The sequence below is a fragment of the Neodiprion lecontei genome, chromosome 5, assembly GCF_021901455.1.
Source record: "Neodiprion lecontei isolate iyNeoLeco1 chromosome 5, iyNeoLeco1.1, whole genome shotgun sequence".
NCBI lineage: Eukaryota > Metazoa > Arthropoda > Insecta > Hymenoptera > Diprionidae > Neodiprion > Neodiprion lecontei.
The window spans coordinates 20,364,238-20,381,995 of record NC_060264.1 but is presented as its reverse complement, the minus strand read 5'-3'; the positions used below and the strand labels follow the sequence as shown (position 1 = coordinate 20,381,995).

Genomic DNA, 17,758 nt, shown 5'->3' with positions numbered 1-17,758 from the left:
AGAAATTTGTTCATCAAAGGATGGACTCGGGGTAGTGGATGCAGGAACTCGACTGCATTATTTTGACTCATCCCGTCTCGCCTCACCCTCGACGTTATATCCCCGAACAGAGCCACTACTACAGTTGTTTACACCGGCAAATGGATTACGGAAATTGTCGCTTCGTCGTAACAGTTGAACTTTTATTTACTCATAAGGCAAGGTGGCATGCAATGAAACATTTTTAGGCTAATTAAAATTTAGACGGAGGACCAGCAGACAATATTTTTACGGCGTTATTGTGTTAAAGTCGAGATTAGTGACCTCTAAAGTTATTACAGAAACAAAATTCTTCTTCGAATGCTTTATCTTGAATTTATACTGTCACAATGTGTCACAAGGATTAATTATTGAATTTGTGTTTGACTCTCGCCTAATCGTTTGGTAAAAACATCAACTTCCGCACCGGTGGCTGATCAATTGATCAGTAAGCCATTGCAAATTACTGAATTAAACAGTGAAAACAAATTTTACGGTTCGTTACATTATGACGCAGCGTTCCTTTCGATAACGGTGGAAGACTAAAGAATCACAGATGAACACGGAAGTCGATCTCATTTCCCTCGTTGTCTATACCTAACTGCCTTTCAAGATCTAAGGCCTCGTAAATCCTCAGACGATTTATTGTTGTACTTCCAAGTACTTTGGTGAACTCAAGCAATGAAACTGCGTTATGAAATGTTGTTCTTCGAGTGCTGAAGTCTTTTGATCTTACCCTCTTTGGAGACTCGAGGTATAACCCAAGTTGAGGTTGCTGTGACTATTTTGAAATTATTTACAAACATAGTGAATTTCTCAAACTCGGAAGTTTTTGTCAAAGGAAAGACTTTACAATGAGATTGGAAAATTATACCATCCTTGAATAATCTCCGTTCCATTTCTATAGATATAGATCATCAATTTCTTGGGCATTTGAAGTATTTGCCAGTACAATGTAACGACTGAGGATGCGTCTAGCAAATTTTAATTACCACTAGAGAATGTGTTTCTCCTTAGAATAAATACAGATGTACGAAACTGTAAAAGCATTGCTCCAAAAAACAGACGGGATTTGATTGCGGTATTGTCATAACGATTTAGAAAAACGTACGAAAACTGCTCCTCGACTAGTGTTCCTAAAATTTAGATATTCAGATTTTTGACATCTTGAGGAAACAAATTTTCAATTATTTTTTTCACCACTAAAAAGGCCCATTCGATAAAAAGGTAAAAACACGGGCCTTTATTTTGGCTTAAAGATGAGTAAAATTATGTTCCTTGAAATCGACGAGTGATATTGAGTGACTTCTGCTTATTAGCGTAGAAATCTCAACAGTGAAATAAATCGTCAATCAGACATTGATTCTAGTCAAATTGCTTTACAGATTGACTACATAGCTCTGACGAAAACAGCCGAGAGAAAGAAAAAAGGATGTCATCATTACCCAGTAGCGGAAATTGAAGCGGTGAAATCCATCTAGGATCCAATTCCGTCAATTTCGAGCCCTTTTTACCGCTCTTCAATTTGTCCCTGTTCTTCAAACGCCCTTTTATGTTTAACAGATTCCTGGCGGGGCGAACGAAGCGGAGATCGCTGGCTGCGAACGCGGTAGCGACTGAACAAAAGGCAAGCAAAGTGCTCGGCCTTGTGTTTTTCACTTTTGTTCTGTGCTGGACGCCGTTTTTCGTCCTCAACATTCTCTTCGCCGTTTGTCCACGCTGCTCGGTGCCCTCACACGTCGTCGACACCTGTCTCTGGCTCGGTTACGTTTCGTCGACGATAAATCCGGTAATTTACACCGTGTTCAACCGCACCTTTCGAGCCGCCTTCATAAGACTTCTCAAGTGCAGGTGTTCCAGGTAATTTAGGTTGTACTAATTCCGTTCAGTCTTTCTTCAGCTCCTTACGCCACGATAAATTTGATTAAAAATTCAGTCTCAGATATTTACCGAAGAAGAAACAACCGAGAGTGTTGGAAATTGGTGAGATTAGTGGTTAATTAGTTGTGGTTTTCATAAATGATGGTTAATATTCTCAAGTGATTAGAAGAAAATTGCTGAAACATTCAAAGACAGTTGAGAATCCGGTAGAGGTTACACATTTCCAATACTCGTCATCACTTTTAGCTTCTCATCATTTTGACATCTTGGAAAATATGAAACCCTTCTCAAAATTATAAAATATTTTAATTTGAACGCCAGTGATAACAATGAATAATATAACGTTGTGCGAAAGCCTTTGAGAACTGATTACATATTTTAACGGTATTTTTATATTATTTTAATCTATTTTTTGAATAATAAACGTAAACGATATTGTGCGTTGCTGTTATTTTTGATCTCAATAATGATGATGATGATTATGATTACAAATTTTATACAAGATAGAAAAAAGATTCATCCCATTACGCTTGTCAGCTATGGCAATTTACCTTTCTGAGATCTCTAAAATCTCTATATTGTCTGTCAAACCGCATGAAATTTTTAAAATTCCACGTGAATCATTCCAGATCCTTCGGAAACCAATGGAATCTAGGATAATATTATAAAATCATCTGAAAATGTCAAGAATCTTTGAAAACATGTGAAATGTCTTGGTTATCGCTCGATCATGACATTTGATGTGATAACAAACTAATGAATAATTGACGGGATGATACAGTCAGTCCTGATTGACCATGTAAATAAAATTTCACCTAGTTTGGCAATGAATCTCAAAAACCGTCTTTGTATCATGAAAGTACAACGTCAGAAAATATATTTCCATAATTGAATTGTAGAAATACATTTCTCGACGTTATTCCAGCGTGAAATCAGAAAGTTTCAGGATATCTGTGTTTGGCATCGCACATAGAATTGCGCTGACATCGTATTTTTCTTGACAACGATGCAAAGGCTCTGATATAAGCCAAAATAAGTGAAATTCTGGGGGTCAATAAATACTGACATACGGCAGCGTCCTAAGCCCTCCTCTTTGCCGGAAACCGGGTGGTCTTTATCAGGCTCTTTTTTCCGGCCTACGTTGCACTCGAACCGTGGAGACAGCCTGCAGAAGGATTTATGGGTTTCGGGTGAATTGTTTCAGGTTGTCGAGACCGCCGAGATACCGGTCAGTCACAGAGGGCGGAAGAGGCGCCATGGGCCTATGCACTCCGAGCAGCCTGCCATTGGCGATCAGTCTTCAGGGAACGCCGCTTCTGACGCCAGCCTCAAACCCGGCGACGACACCAGCGTCGGGAAGCTCCTACGTCACGGTAATGCACAGGACCCCGAGTTCCCTCTATCGCGACACCTTTCTCGTCCACGAGCATGGCCATGACCACGAACACGACCGCGACCACAGTTGTTGAGTGATCCCGATCTGATCCCGATCTGTCCAGGCGATAATGATTCGCGATGAGGAGGTCACGGGTTCCCTGTGCAAGGAGCTCAACCTGACATTCGACACTTCGGTTGACCCGCAGGATCGGAACTTTGGCCTTGTTCTCGAAAAAAGGACGTTGGTAACCGCTTCCATTGAGTGAGCCAGCCCTTATGGGATTCGTCTGCCGCGTTCGAAGACTAACTTACCGACATCAACAATTATAACAGATCAGTACGCGATCTGTAGAACCGGTACAGCTGACTGACTTATCGACGAAGATATTCTGCCTTTTTCTATTTGAGGAGATGGAAAGAGAACATGTATCTACTGTTATCGATCAGATGTTACAGTAATGTCCTCGCTTGCCGACCAAAAGTCCGAATTATGTAAATTACCGACGGAAACTTGGCGGTGTTGAGGCTCTTTTTAGTGGGATATGGTTACTCGATGCTGCTTTAAACCAGTTTTAAACATCGTTGGTAACGCAAAATAATATTGACCATGCAATGAAACAATTCCAAGTAAAAAATAACGTTTCAACTCATCAGTAGACGATGATTAATACCAATGAACGGTTCGCAAGTTCCCAGTGAAAATTTCGTAGTGAGTATTGAAAAGTTCCTTCCGTGATTATTGGACCTTTCGATTAGCATCTCGATTCGCATGAACGTAAAGTTCCTTTTTGTATGGTACAGAGCAAGCTCCGAATTTGATATTTCTGAAATTCCCGTCAACTAAGGAAAATTTTCTTGATTACAGAATTATTGAATTTAACAGATTTTCCGAATTTAAGCATGAAATTTGGTGTTCTTTGCCTTTATTACGTAAAAATACTTCAACACGTTTTTACGAAAAAATGATGAGATACTTCATCCATTTTCATCCGCTCGATCTATTTTTTGAGATTACCAGCCCAGATTCATAAAAATTTAATCAAAACACGGGTAATATGAATGTATATACATAAACCAGAAGAGCTTACGTGATGATTTTTGAACACAGTTGTGTTAGCATGAAATTCGTTCATTCGAGTCTACGTTTTCTTTTCTTTGAATATTCTGAGTTAGCGTTAAGCAAGAATATTTTCTCTGCATAGAAATATCGATTAGATATTGAGTTAAAACGTTTCATAAAAACGACGTGTTATCATTCAGCGAATTGTTATTTGTTTATTTATTATTTTTTCACACTGATCTCAATTTTTCCGAAATTCCTCTACCCGACAATTTTATTTACAAGTAATTGAAACAAAATTTCTTTCATGACTACATTTTGATTCAAGTCCTCATTGATTGGTTCACTTTTAAATATTCTTTTCCCCTTAAAAACTAAGACAATACTCTGTGTAAGTGATTAAGTGATTTTAATATTACGATAGCGCAAGAAATTACTAGAGATGAACAACGAGTACGAATAAACTTTACGAATCAGATAAAAATAAATAAATTACCATCTGAAAATGAAGAATGACTTCGTTCAAAAACTTTTATACACTACCATGTTTTCCTTGCTTTTCGGTGCGTCTTGACGTAGGATTAAGTAGTACGTACTAAGCCCCAGGGAGTTGAATTATACTTTAAATCCCTTCTCGGGATCCTAGGGCTTAAACGTGGATCTCATAATTTATGTTAATAATCATTTAAAAACTACATTTAACGTCCCTCCGGGATTTAGTGGAGCGGGGGGTAGAACCTCTGGACCCCACCACGATCAAGTACCAAACACCTTTCGCATACGACATAGTTTTCGCGTACGTAACAGCTTTTGATACCGAGGCTCGGAAAACATGGTGTGTCATATAATAGTACTTTATGCAACAAATGACGAAACCAGGGAATGCTGATGAGTGCGTGCGAGCACGAGTCTGTAGCGAACCAGAGGCAAGTGCGAAGCTCGCACGCAAATCACCATTTCCTAATTTCGTCACTAATTTTATACAATATTTTTTTTCACGACTGCGTCGAAAACGAGTTGTGATGCCCGTAACACGTACCTGAAATGCTTTGCAGCATCTGTGTATAAAACCTAGCCTCACCCGGTTTGCTTCGAGTGCGCTTGTGCAGTGGCGCACAGTACTTTTTAGTGCGCGTGCGCAGTGGTGCACAGTACTCTATGCGGCAAAGTGCGCGTGCGTAGCGATGCAGGGTGTTTTATATATTTCAGACTACGCAACAGCGCTGTAAACGGCGATTTTAGGCATGTGTTAGCCCCATAGACTTATAAAGATAGACTGAGCGCTCTTATGAGCCGCTTGAAGCAAACATTTAAAGGACAGAAAAATGCCGGGAGTACTCCTTTCTCTCTCTGACGATATTTGTGGCGGGGATCGAGGCGGCACAGGAGAATGAGGCGAAATTATGCGCCTATATCTATAGCTGTTCCACTTCCACTGCTCCGTTGTCTCCCACCGTGACGCCGATTGAAAAGAGAGAGCAGTACTCCCGGTATATCTCTGTCCTTTATATGTAATTGTCAGTGCCTCTTATAGAAGCGCTCAGTCTATCTTTATAAGTTTATGGTTACACCTAACGAGAATCCACTTTTCGATACATTTGTGATAGCAAGTATCTTGTGCACCTCCGGGGCAGGCCTTGTAAGGGCTCGCGTGATGTTTGTAGTACTCGTCTACGACTCGTACTGGGAAACATCACCCTCGGTCATAAAAGTGCCAGTTTACCCCTTTGTAGGAAAATTTGCGATTTCAACATCGTACCGTTCAGTGGTCCCTCTTAGTAATTGCCAAATATGGTATGTGTCGGTATATTTTGTTTTATTTGTTGTATAATATTAGTGGAGTGAAATAAAGCACCAGGGAATCAGTTAACACGGACTAGATTTATTAAATTCCTTCTTAGGTATTATTACATGGTAGTTTGTCAGTTTGAATGTATAAACAAAATCCGGCGTGTTACGCGCGATCGTCATACTTGACCAGAGTACCGGATCATCGGTCTGGCCCACTGAAATGTACAGAGGTGAGGCCTCCTGTACCGCATCCTGTTCGTTGTCGATAAGTATGCGAGCTACCATGCTTGATCTCCTATACGTAAGGATTACTGTAAGTGTATAATATATATGAAATTATATACGTGGATAGTATATATAAATGACCACTGTAATTGCGCCACAATCAATATAGATACATAGTATTTAAGTGTTAAAATTACATTGTGTATAATGATAATGATAATAGCTATAATAACAGTATTCAATAATATGGAATGTAACAAAAGTAACAATAATTATAACGATATAGAAAAAAAACTAATTTGTAAGGTTATTGATGTAACGAAATGTTAGCCAGGAAGTATTATTAATTCATAATAGAATAAATAATTAAATAGTGTCATCACGCACGGAAAAATTTAAGAAATATTCGTGAAATACTGTAAATCAACGCTACGATGAACCGCAGTTAGATTGAATTGATAAAATGCAAAATCTTCTCAAAACAATTTATCTGACCAGAAAAATCACTTTCTTTGATATTCCAAACTGCAACATGAAGGAAAAACAAAGATTCAGTAGTATATAAAAAGAAAAATAATCAGCTAATTACAATTTTGCCATCGGAGTGCTTACATACAAATGATCTCGTAAGTTTGAAATTTATTAAAAAAAAATTTTTAAATTTCAAATTCTAACGCTGTTTGACTTCAATCGATATCGTAGAATAATTGTTTCAATGAAAGTTCACGGGAAATACAAGGTTTAAATAATTACTTACGTGTAAATGAATCCAATAAAGCAATGCTACATGATTTCTTCAACTATCTTGATTGACAAAAAATTCCCCTCTTCAAACAACAGCCTTAAATCTTGTAGCGCAGCTCTGTGGGTAAGAAAATTAACGTAACCTCTGTGCTTCGTCCTATCGATTGCTGTAGGCTATTACTAAAAACATCACAGTGAGAAAACGAACTTGCGGCAGCTGAAAAATGAACTGATTTTCCAACTGGTGATATACGATATATCACATTTTGACAATGATACAAACAAACGAATCTATGACATCGGATGAGATTCATAATCACCTCTTACACAGATTCATCATGCCTGCTCAGTTTGAGGTGAGGAGGGTGAGGAACGGTATTTCAGGCTTAACTCGGATTCCCGAATCAAAACACACCTCACACCAGTCGGTGAGAGCGATGGAAAGAGTGTACGACGGCGCTTATTGGTGGTGTGATCCGTCTTTGGCAAGTCGAACGTCAATCGCAGTTGTGTATATTACACTTGTATTCAATTGTTTCTGTAAAGTCTATACAGCGTGCGTAACATACAATACATAATAGTATTTCTGCGGCGGTAAAATTCGACGAGTGACTTAAAGTGAGGTATGTACAAGTGATTTTCGAGGGTGCGAAATGATGTTGACTAGAACTGGAATAACTCGGAAACCTTGAAGAAATGTACGTTCACCATTTCGAGGAAGCCAGTTCAACTCCGATTCGCACTTTATTGTGTACAGTCGTCGTAAATATGTCCTCTGATCCGTCCTAGCAGACTCTACTACACAACACTCGGGCAGAATAGGTAGACACACGGCGAGCGACGGCGTTTTTCGTCATTTGTCTTTGGTGAGCGCGCGCAGCCCAATGTGCTCGAGTTACTTACGTACGTCGCGTTATTTAGAAGCTGTGACGGTAAACTCATAATCGTATTAGTGCGAGATTAACATTCGGTGAGTGGTGAGGTGGTGAGAAAAACAAATTGTCGTCACTGGAATATCGTCTGGAAATATTGCAGGTACGTTTGCTAAGTCTGTCGAATCAAATTATTCCGGTATCGTTTACCTGTAAGTGTTAAATTGTTTTACGCTGTTGTTGGGCCTGAAATATTCTGATTCGTTGTCAGACAATCAATTGAATAGTGTTATAGATACCATAGCTTACTTATTTCTGATTTTCAATTATTCATAATAGAGTCATCGACATTGTTCTCAATGGTGCGACAAGATCAAAGCGTCTTTCTCTTGGTATGTGTTACTAACGCATTGCCAGATTATCTTAATTTGTGAAAAATTAAACAGCAGACATTTATCTGCAATCGCACTATCTTCTTAACAAAATTTTCTAACCATAAATTAAAAATTAAATATACATTTGAAAAGAAACACATTTTGAATAATACAAGTTAGGAATTCAATCAGTACTGATACCTTCTTATTTCACCGCTGATCATTACCGACCTTCAACTAAAATGAATCAAATAAAATTGATAATTCAAATAAAATGAAATCCGTGGTGTACGATTTAGCTGGTCAAGAAAGTTCACTGGACTAATTAGCTGAAACTTAACTGGCTCGGATAATTGACCGGTCCAAACTACCTAATTTTAACCGGCTTAACCTACAAATGTACAAAATCTACAAGCAAATGAATTTTTCGCCTTTCAGATTCGAACTTGTAACTAGAATGAGTTTTATTATATCGCCTTTACAGAATTATTGTCATTCAATTGTCCAAGGTACCTAAAAAGTTGATCAATCAATGACAATCAGCTAAACTAGCTATAAAAATTAACGTCTGTCAAATCCTGATGCTTGTATGGGTTAACTTTTCAAAGTCACTTACTAAGCTCTTCATATTTTCGAATGATCTAATACGCATTATTCCCTAACTGTAGTTAATATATTAATTGATGAATATTAAAATTGGATTCGGTTAAAAACTTCTCTTTATGTGGTATTTTGGTCAGAAGTTCGAATCCAAAAAATGAAAAATTCATTTTCTTGTCGATTTTCTGCATTTTTAGGTTTGGCCGGTTAAAATTACCTGATTATCCATTTTTCGCCGGCTTAGCCGGTTAACCGGTGAACTATCTTAACTGGCTAATTTCTTAAGCCTGCTAACTTTCAGTTAATTAGCCAAATCTTGGCCGGCAAAGCGGGCTAAATCGAACATTATGATTCATAATACTCAAAGGTTCATGAATAACTGTCAATGCAGACTTCCTCTTGAAATCACCTTCTGTACCAATCAACATGAGGTAACGTAGGAATCTGACTCAGTTTGGAGCAGAAATTTGTACCCACTCGACCATTGATTCCTGGAATTATTATGCCAATGGCTTACCATCCTCGCGTTATATTTACCGACCCATGAAGCATAGCAGGAAGCATAGCAGGCTAAATTCTGTTGGAAAAATCGTTTTCGACCTTCACTTCACTCTGTGAAACGGTAACAAAGCCTGTAACAGTTCAGCATGTGGCGCTTCCAGCAGAGGTCGACACGAAGCTTCGTAGAACACCTGTTGCCGAGTCAGCTTAAATTGGTATGACTGAATAAGGTTGAGTACATGCAGCTTTCCAACTGGTCGAGAAGTCGATCTCAGAACATTTCCTCTAGGCATTTTTAAGGCCAGCGTGATGACCACTTTCTTCTAACTTCATGGTCACAGAGGCTTGCTTCGATTGTTGGGATTCATAGTTTAGTGATTTTCTCTCAAGGAAAGTACCCAAGGTGTGCCTCACCGATTTTCTTCATTCTGTGATACGTTGCAATGTAATATTGAAGAATCGTGAGTTTTGCACACTTCGAGTATTCTCCTTGTAGCTAGATTAAATAAACACGTTTTTGTTACTGATTATTCTGTGTAAACGATGAAGAAATTCTTGATAGGATTTTCTCTTATTCCAAAAATGTTCGCTCATAAGGGTCATGCGATCCTGGAGGGTGAGAGTGCGTAACTGTTTGACCAAAAATAAACATATTCTTTCAGCGAGAAATCTAGCCGAGTCGGAAAGAAGAGTTAATAAACATGCGATTGTTGCTTGACGTGAAAAAAAGTTTATGATAGGCATGTGACGCCTTGCACGGAACTTTTGCAGAGGAACGAAAGGCTTTCAAAGATGAAAACCCGATTGAATTCAATTCAATTCGCGAACTTGATCGGCAATAAAAGTTTTTGACACTTGAACATTTCTGCGCTTAGTGTTTTTCATATTTCCGTACGATTTCACAAGCTGTTTCATCAAAGAAAAAGTTTATAATTTTCGAGTCTATTGTGTCGATGCGGTTCGTTCGGTGGAAAGAGACGGGAATTTCTTTTGTGTGATGAGCAAGAAAGTATACCGCCTACGAATCGGTGGAAGGCTCGTTGAATTCCTTTCGTAGAGTTTGAACGAAGATTTCCGAACAATTTCCCGCCGGCATTTCCTTCGCGAAAATTCCGAGACCGTTTTGGGCGACGAGATTTCAGAACCAAACGGATTTTAGTGCAGGCTTCGTTTCGTCACGCCCCATCAAGTCCTCCGCTGGTATTAGGTTAAGCCTGCAATCATCGTAAATGAACTCTATGAAGACACGGTGCAATTGGTTCAAGAAATCGTTGTTACGTAGTTCGAATTTTGGACTATACCATCAAAGTCTGAGGCATATTCCTCTTCCTGTAACGATCACGAAGTGTGTTTACCATCCGGGATGATATATCCTCGTTAACCATTGACTAATTTATCGCTTGCAAATTACGTTCACCTTATTAATTTCCGTTCAAGTATTCTAAATTCCAAAATGTTGCCGTTGTCCATAGCTCGAGAAATTAAATTGTGTTCACGGTTAACAATATTTGTTGTTAGTCAAAGTTTTCGATCGGTATTATAAATAGAAGGTTTTAGTCACAGTCATTATGCTTCTGTAATTTCATTACAATTTCGATTATTTTTCCACAAACTATTCTTTGTGAATAATCGAAAATTATCAGAAGACATAACCTCTAACATTTTTGTATTTGCAAAAAAAGAAAAGAAAACTTCAGTAAGATGCAGCTTTTGAAAAGTCATTCTGAAAGCAAAGTATCATTGAAGTTTTCTCTTCTTTATTCAACTATCTAGAGGTGATAATTTTAATTTTTTTTTTTTGTCTTTGGACTGAGGATAAATTCCGTTTTTACTGAATCAATACTTTAGCTGACTTGTAACTTTTAACTAAATTTTTAACTCTTCATTTCGTTGTCCAACGACTACGTCATATTCTTTCTTAATTTTTTTTCACAACTGCAGAAAATTCTTCAACTCGAAAAAAAATCACTTTCACCGAAGGAGCGACATATAGTTACAAAACTACAATCCGCCGACGTATTAATCTAGCAGAAATAATCAGACTTTGCACGAATCTTGGATAAAAAATACTACCATTTTATAATCGAACGAGGAATAAAAATGTCCAGTACAACTTTGCCCTCGGAATGATCATTGGGAAGCTACAACTTGCTGAATTTCATTTGTTCCGATGTGGAAACGAAAGACATTAAACTCGATGTAACTCGATCGTGGTCTTTGTTCCAGTTTTCGCAGTTTTGGCATTCGATCTTTACCTTCCATTTCCGTTTCCGCTTCGAAGTTTCTATTTCTCACCCACTTTTCAGCACTGTAACCTTCCGCAAAGCTTCTATAACTGAATCTTTTCGCCTGCGGAGGAAAGGGATCCTCTGGAAACTTGAAGGATATATTTCCCTGCAGCGTACATGTGTGGAATAACGACTTCTGGGCGGTTCGAGCGATGATGAATGCTGTTCAAGTAGAGGGGGATATTATATCAAACATGATACATTAGTTTCGTTATCACGGAACCAGCATCGCTTCAATTTTATTTTTTTCTGCCTTGTTCCGCCGCGTTTTCTTCTATCACCTAACCTCAAAATGATCTAACAGTATCCTTAACTTCGTTGCTGTTTCACTTTTTACTGTTCGTTTCAAGCAATATACGTTATTATGTGTTGCCTTGATCCTGATTTTTTTTGCAAACCAGACAATCTATGACTTTTTTTCAACCGGTCTTTTATCCATTAGAGATCACAATTCTCGCAATTTTGATAATGCTGATTGAATTTGTAAAATGGGGCAGATTGACACACAATTTGACTCACTTCACGTTTATTTGATTTCTGATTTGGATTTCAGTCTTTGAATTATAAAATTTTAAATAATGAATTACTGATGAAATTCACTTAATGCATGCAGATTCACGCCAAATTTTTTTTTTCCGTAAAATTATTTGGGCTTCTGATTTCACATCCAAACTTGAAATTGTGAAACTCAAAATGGTAAGCGGCTGAATTTTAAAATTCTTTGAGGAGTTCAGAAAATTTATACCCAATATTTCAGATCTGTGAATAAACTGTACAAGAACCACAGAAAATCAAATTTGAATTCAACTTGGTTATCTTTAGGCTATACAAATTGCCATTTTACAAATTCAGAACATTTTTTAAATTGCAGAAAAGGAGATTATAATTGCAAAATCAAGTGATGTAATTTTTCTTTCAGTAATTTTGTTTTTAAAAACGATTGGAAACTTTGATAAACCGAATTGAAAAAATACTGCGAGAGTTTGTCGTTCCGCAATCCACTAACAATTGTAACCTTGCAATGTCGATCGACTCAATATAAATTGGGCCGGAGCATCATTGCTAATGGCGTGTGAATTAGCGATCGGATTCGACTCTGTAGCATCGACAGAATTAATTTTTTAACCTCTTCCTATTCGGTACAAAAGCCCGCGATGAGAACGAAAATCAGAGGTCAGGGTCTACCAGCTTGTAATGATCGGAACATGGAGGCAAGAGACGAGTCAGTTTTTTTTTGTTCTTTTTTTCTCACTCTTTCTCTTCTCTCATCGTAAAACAAACGCCGACTTTCACTCAACCGTTGTCGTCTTTTATCGTCGTCTGCTGCGTGAGGAAAACTGAATTTCTTACTGTACCTGCATAAATTTATGCCTATGAAATTGATTCAAATAAATATACAATTCTTTCGCACAATTGCTTCTTTTTTTTTTTAAAAAAACATGGTATTATTGCTGTGCGAATTTTTTACGACGTATTGTGCGACGTAAAAAAATACAGCTATCAATACCTGATAAAAATACATACGTTTGTTTTGTCAGCAAATACCGCGATGTTTCTCCGTTTTTCAATCCGTCAGAAATGCTGGTTATCTTTTTTTTTCAAATTTTTTTTCTTCAATTGTTTAGAAAAGTTTTCAGATATTTTCAGAAATTACGTCTATACTTGAGGTCAAGTTAGGTATACTTTGAGTTTTACAAAACTGAGGTAATAATCATAATTCAAATGACTCGTAAAAAACCGATACTAAATTTTGAAATAATCGAAATTCAAAGTAAATCAACCTTCGATTTGTAAATTTGCTATTTTCGGTAAACTAGACGAGGGATTTTTGAGAAAAACGTTAAAAAGACGACATGAAAAAAAAAAAAAAAAAAAAATCAGGAAGATAGTAAACCGGACAGTTTCCATTAATTCTCGCCCGAAATGTAAGGTTTTAAACTGTTTCACGATGCTTTGAAATGGTAAATACGCGTTCACGAAATTTTTTATCGCTGTTTCGGCCCGGCATATCTTTGCGTAGGGACGAAGAGAATAGCTGGTGAGTGGATTTTGCCCTCGAGTAGTATGTACGAAGTAGGTCGAAGACACCGGATTGCCCACAGACTGCAGGGCTGTTTATTCCCTGGGGTTGAATTCCGCTGATTTAGGGTCGAGCCGAATGGGAACTCGACGCGGATAAAGACGCCCAGACTGTCGTCTGCAGCTTTCGACGATCCCACGCCTCTCCCCCTGTGATTAGGGTTGGAATTTCTGCGATTTCGGAGGTTGGCACTATCGGCTGTCTCGTAAAATAACCGTGTTACCACCGCTCGAAGAGCGTGAAAGAGGATGCACTCGGTTATCGATTTGAATATTGATGACGTTTCCTGCATAAAATCGATCACTTTCAATTATTTTATCGGGGAATAAATGTATATCGTGTATTCGTTAATTTTTCATTATATCCGTCAGCTACAAAGATCTCTTCGAAAATACAAAAGCATAAAACAGTGGAATTATAAACGAAAACTCGAATATCGATGTTTTTCTTTTTTTTTTTTTCAAGAATGTTGAAAATTTAGTGGATCAGTTCGATTTTTCTACATATTGATTGGACATTCTTTTTAACATGTTAGAATTTTTTATATTTTGGTCATTTTTGAAAAATGTAACTCACGAATCTTGTGTTATTACATTTGAGGATAGATTTATGAGTATAAGTTAATACAAATAGTAAGAGTTTCGATTTTATTAAGCGATAAAAAGTGTTTCATTTTACAATCGGTACTACAATAACTTGTGAATAAGAATCAAGAAGACCCTGAATTACTGGAATTGAAAACTAGGATTCGATAAATGTTTTAAAGGCAGTGACGCACATAACCTGACTGCGAAACATTTTTTGCTACCTGATTCTCACCTCAGAAGATTGATGTCTTTTGCATTTTTATACAGATTTAATATCCCGAACTGAAAACTATTTTACCCCATTTAACTGAATTTCACCAGGATCTTCTGTTCAAAAGTGTGACATTTCAATTCGGATGTGACGCGTTTTTGCTGAAATAATTGAATTGATTCAAATCTCGTAGATTCAGAACGAAGAAAGTAAACCTCTAACTAGAGTTTTTGAACTCAACTTTAGCTGGGAATTAAGTAAAATAGTAAATCCTAAAAGAAAAAAAAAATCTCAATTCGTCCGAGCACCTCAAAATATTTCTAATCCAGTTAATCTCATAATCACTGCATCGCCTTGAGGGAGTATTGATTTATTCATTAAACGTGATGAGCTCAATTTGACCAAAAACCCAAATTTAATTCAACTAAAAAAACAGGTTTTCAGTTAATACGATTCGTTATAATATTAAAGAAGACGTGTATATAATTCAGTTATTTTGAAACTATTTTTTCAATACATTGCGATGTGTTTTTTCACTTGATTACATTCTTTACGAATTTTCTATGTGATTCCGTGACATCGAGTAAATAATATTGACAGCTTTACTTCTCAAAAAAAGTGCACAAAATAAGTCCCGTCGTTTTCTTACCTCAAATTGTTACGGAACATATTTTGAACATTTGTTTCGTGGAATCGATCAATCTAAATTATAGCAAAAAAATACATGTCTTACTCTTATCCGACATTTACAACAATTTTTCCAAAAACTCACCTCAGATTTCAATTTCCCCTTTTGATAGATTAATTCCCACCCGTGTTATTCCAAATTGGGCCTTTTTGCCATAATACTAAACATAAGACTACTAAAGTGTTTTGTTCTGTTCTGATAATTTGAGGGAACTTGGTTTCACTGTTTAAGATTTTCTTGCGTTTTTTATCTTTTCGAATCTATAAATTCGAACGAATAATCTACAATCTTCATGCAATTACGAACAATTTTTAGTATTCACTGCTCGGGGGGTATTTATTTCCATTTTCATCCCAAATTTCTGCCATTTTTAACCCTTAATAACATCGTTTTGTTAGTTTTAGTAAATCGAGCCCACCGTTTAAAAATTTCTCAAGTACAGTTTCGTCTTCTCGAATTTATAATTCTGAATGAGTAATTAGCAATTTTCAGTTTCGGGATTTTATTTTCCGGCCGAGCAATCTTCGCGAGGGAATAAATAAATCAGAACACTGTGGGAATATCCTAGCGACAGGTGGGCGAGGCATTGGACCCGGATTCTCACGTCGAGGGTTAAAAATCACCTCCAGAATTTTTACGCGACATTTTTGAAGGAGAAATTTATCGCACGCTGCCATCCAGGAATTGTATCGCGCGGTTTAAGAATGGTGTAATAACGGCGATTTCTTGCCTCGAGGAAGAAGCTGGCATATAACTGCCAACAGTAAAATCGAGAGATTTCGCTGTCTTCGATTCTCTGAGCTTCGTGGAGCGGAGAAAAAAGGGAGAAAGAGGGAAAAGCTCTAGAGACAGGAAAGAGATTTAGAGGTGAACGCTGGCCTCAACAACCCCGCAACTATCCACGTCGACTAATAATAACCCATAGGGTAGCTGCAGGCTATCTTTCTTTCATCTCAAACGTCTATGTATGTCACATTCCATGCCAATCCGATCAGGCTTCGATCTCACTATTTTTTTATGTCGTTGAATATTTTATTAGCGATAGTATGATTGCTGAAAACTCATTTTTTTTTTTCTTTTTTCATTTTTCGCATTTTCATTGAACAATTTTTGATTTCTCAATGTTACGATGTTCTTGAAGTTACTCATTTTTTTTTAATTCTCGAACAGGTCTTAAGTGTTTAATGTTTGAAGAGGAGTTTCATCACGAAATCACTTTCCCTCGTTTTTTCGAATATCTTCAACACTTAAAAAGTTTCAGCTACCTAAGTTATTATTTAAATGCTTCCAAATTTGAAAACAAAAACTATGAAGTACTTTCAAGCCTGTTACCAATATGTTAGAATTGGATACAGCTGGTTTTTTCAACATTTAATTTCTCCGGCATTCTGTTTTTTTTTTATCGCGTTGTAATACGTTTATTATTAAGTAAAGAACATTTTCTGGTTACTACAAATATGTTGTAACCATTGAATGATAGTTTATAAATTAATGATTTTCAAGGTATAAAAAAGAAGGAAAAGAAAAAGTAACGACTCCACAATAATTCATCGAGAATTTAAAAAAAGTTTTAACTGTGAAACTGCGTAATTATTAATTACTCAAAACCGTCACGTGAAAAAGTTAAATATAAACAAATATGATTTATCCTGGGCGCCCATTTTATACGAAACAGTCTTAATGAAAGTTATAAAAATTATGAGATCAAAATCCGGTCGAATTGTCAAGGAATGCCTCATACAAGAGATACTACACGTACATGTTCTGCACACAGCGGATATGTAATACGACCCTGAACTTGTTATTAGGTCACACTTGGAGTGTTAACGATAAATAAAAGAAGTATTATAAGAGTAAGAACAAAAAAAAAATTCTTCGTGTAGATAATTCAGTTATATCGTCAACGCGAACAGATGTTTATGGACATGCAAGCAATCAAGATCACTGGGTCAAGGATACGTCGATTAAGTTTGATTTAATCAAAGAAGAATTAATGCCGGAATTATGGATTACTGTGTGATTTTAGACGGAAATCGCCATATTATACATATCTTGGATTCGTTTTTCAATGTCGTATTAAAAATGTGTTATCGTTGAGTAAATTTATATAAACTAAAGCTTCAATAAATAATCCTTAAATTCAGTCTTCTGAAACCCTTACGATACGGCTTTTAATCAGCTCACTAATCTGGAAAAGCTGATTACGGTAGAAGTTTTTCAATAATTTATTATACGAGAATCGAGAATTATACGTGTTGTTATGTGTTTTGATAAAATTGTCTAAAGTTTTTCGTTAGATTTCGAAGAATCGAATCTTCAAAGGATTACGTAAATAAAATAAACAATCTTGAATCAACAGAAAAAGTCGAATTCAGAGGTGTCGAGATTCAAAATTGAAACACCTGTAATTCTCTTGAAATTCTATAATTTATTCGTGGGTTGGAAATTTTTTTCAGCAAAA

At 36.8% G+C, this 17,758-nt stretch overlaps 1 protein-coding gene and 1 long non-coding RNA gene across 3 annotated transcripts in view; one reads left to right on the top strand and one right to left on the bottom strand.

The window, feature by feature from the left end:
- Positions 1 to 7,152, top strand: part of LOC107226398 (alpha-1D adrenergic receptor) — a 145,467-nt gene extending 138,315 nt beyond the window's left edge. Inside the window, exons 7-9 of one of the 2 annotated variants that reach the window (XM_046742110.1) lie at positions 1,582 to 1,878; positions 3,104 to 3,272; positions 3,483 to 7,152. In XM_046742110.1, the coding sequence (XP_046598066.1) occupies positions 1,582 to 1,878; positions 3,104 to 3,272; positions 3,483 to 3,542 (526 nt within the window). In that variant the 3' untranslated portion in view covers positions 3,543 to 7,152. Of the gene's footprint in view, positions 1 to 1,581; positions 1,879 to 3,103 lie in introns of both variants that reach the window. The other variant, XM_046742109.1, reaches the window with a different exon arrangement.
- On the bottom strand, positions 6,199 to 7,408 carry LOC124294815. Its single transcript, XR_006904741.1, has 2 exons — positions 7,110 to 7,408; positions 6,199 to 6,438 (listed from the first exon to the last, which is right to left on the bottom strand). It is a non-coding gene; the product is annotated as an uncharacterized LOC124294815 (long non-coding RNA).
- Positions 7,409 to 17,758: the final 10,350 nt, after the last annotated feature.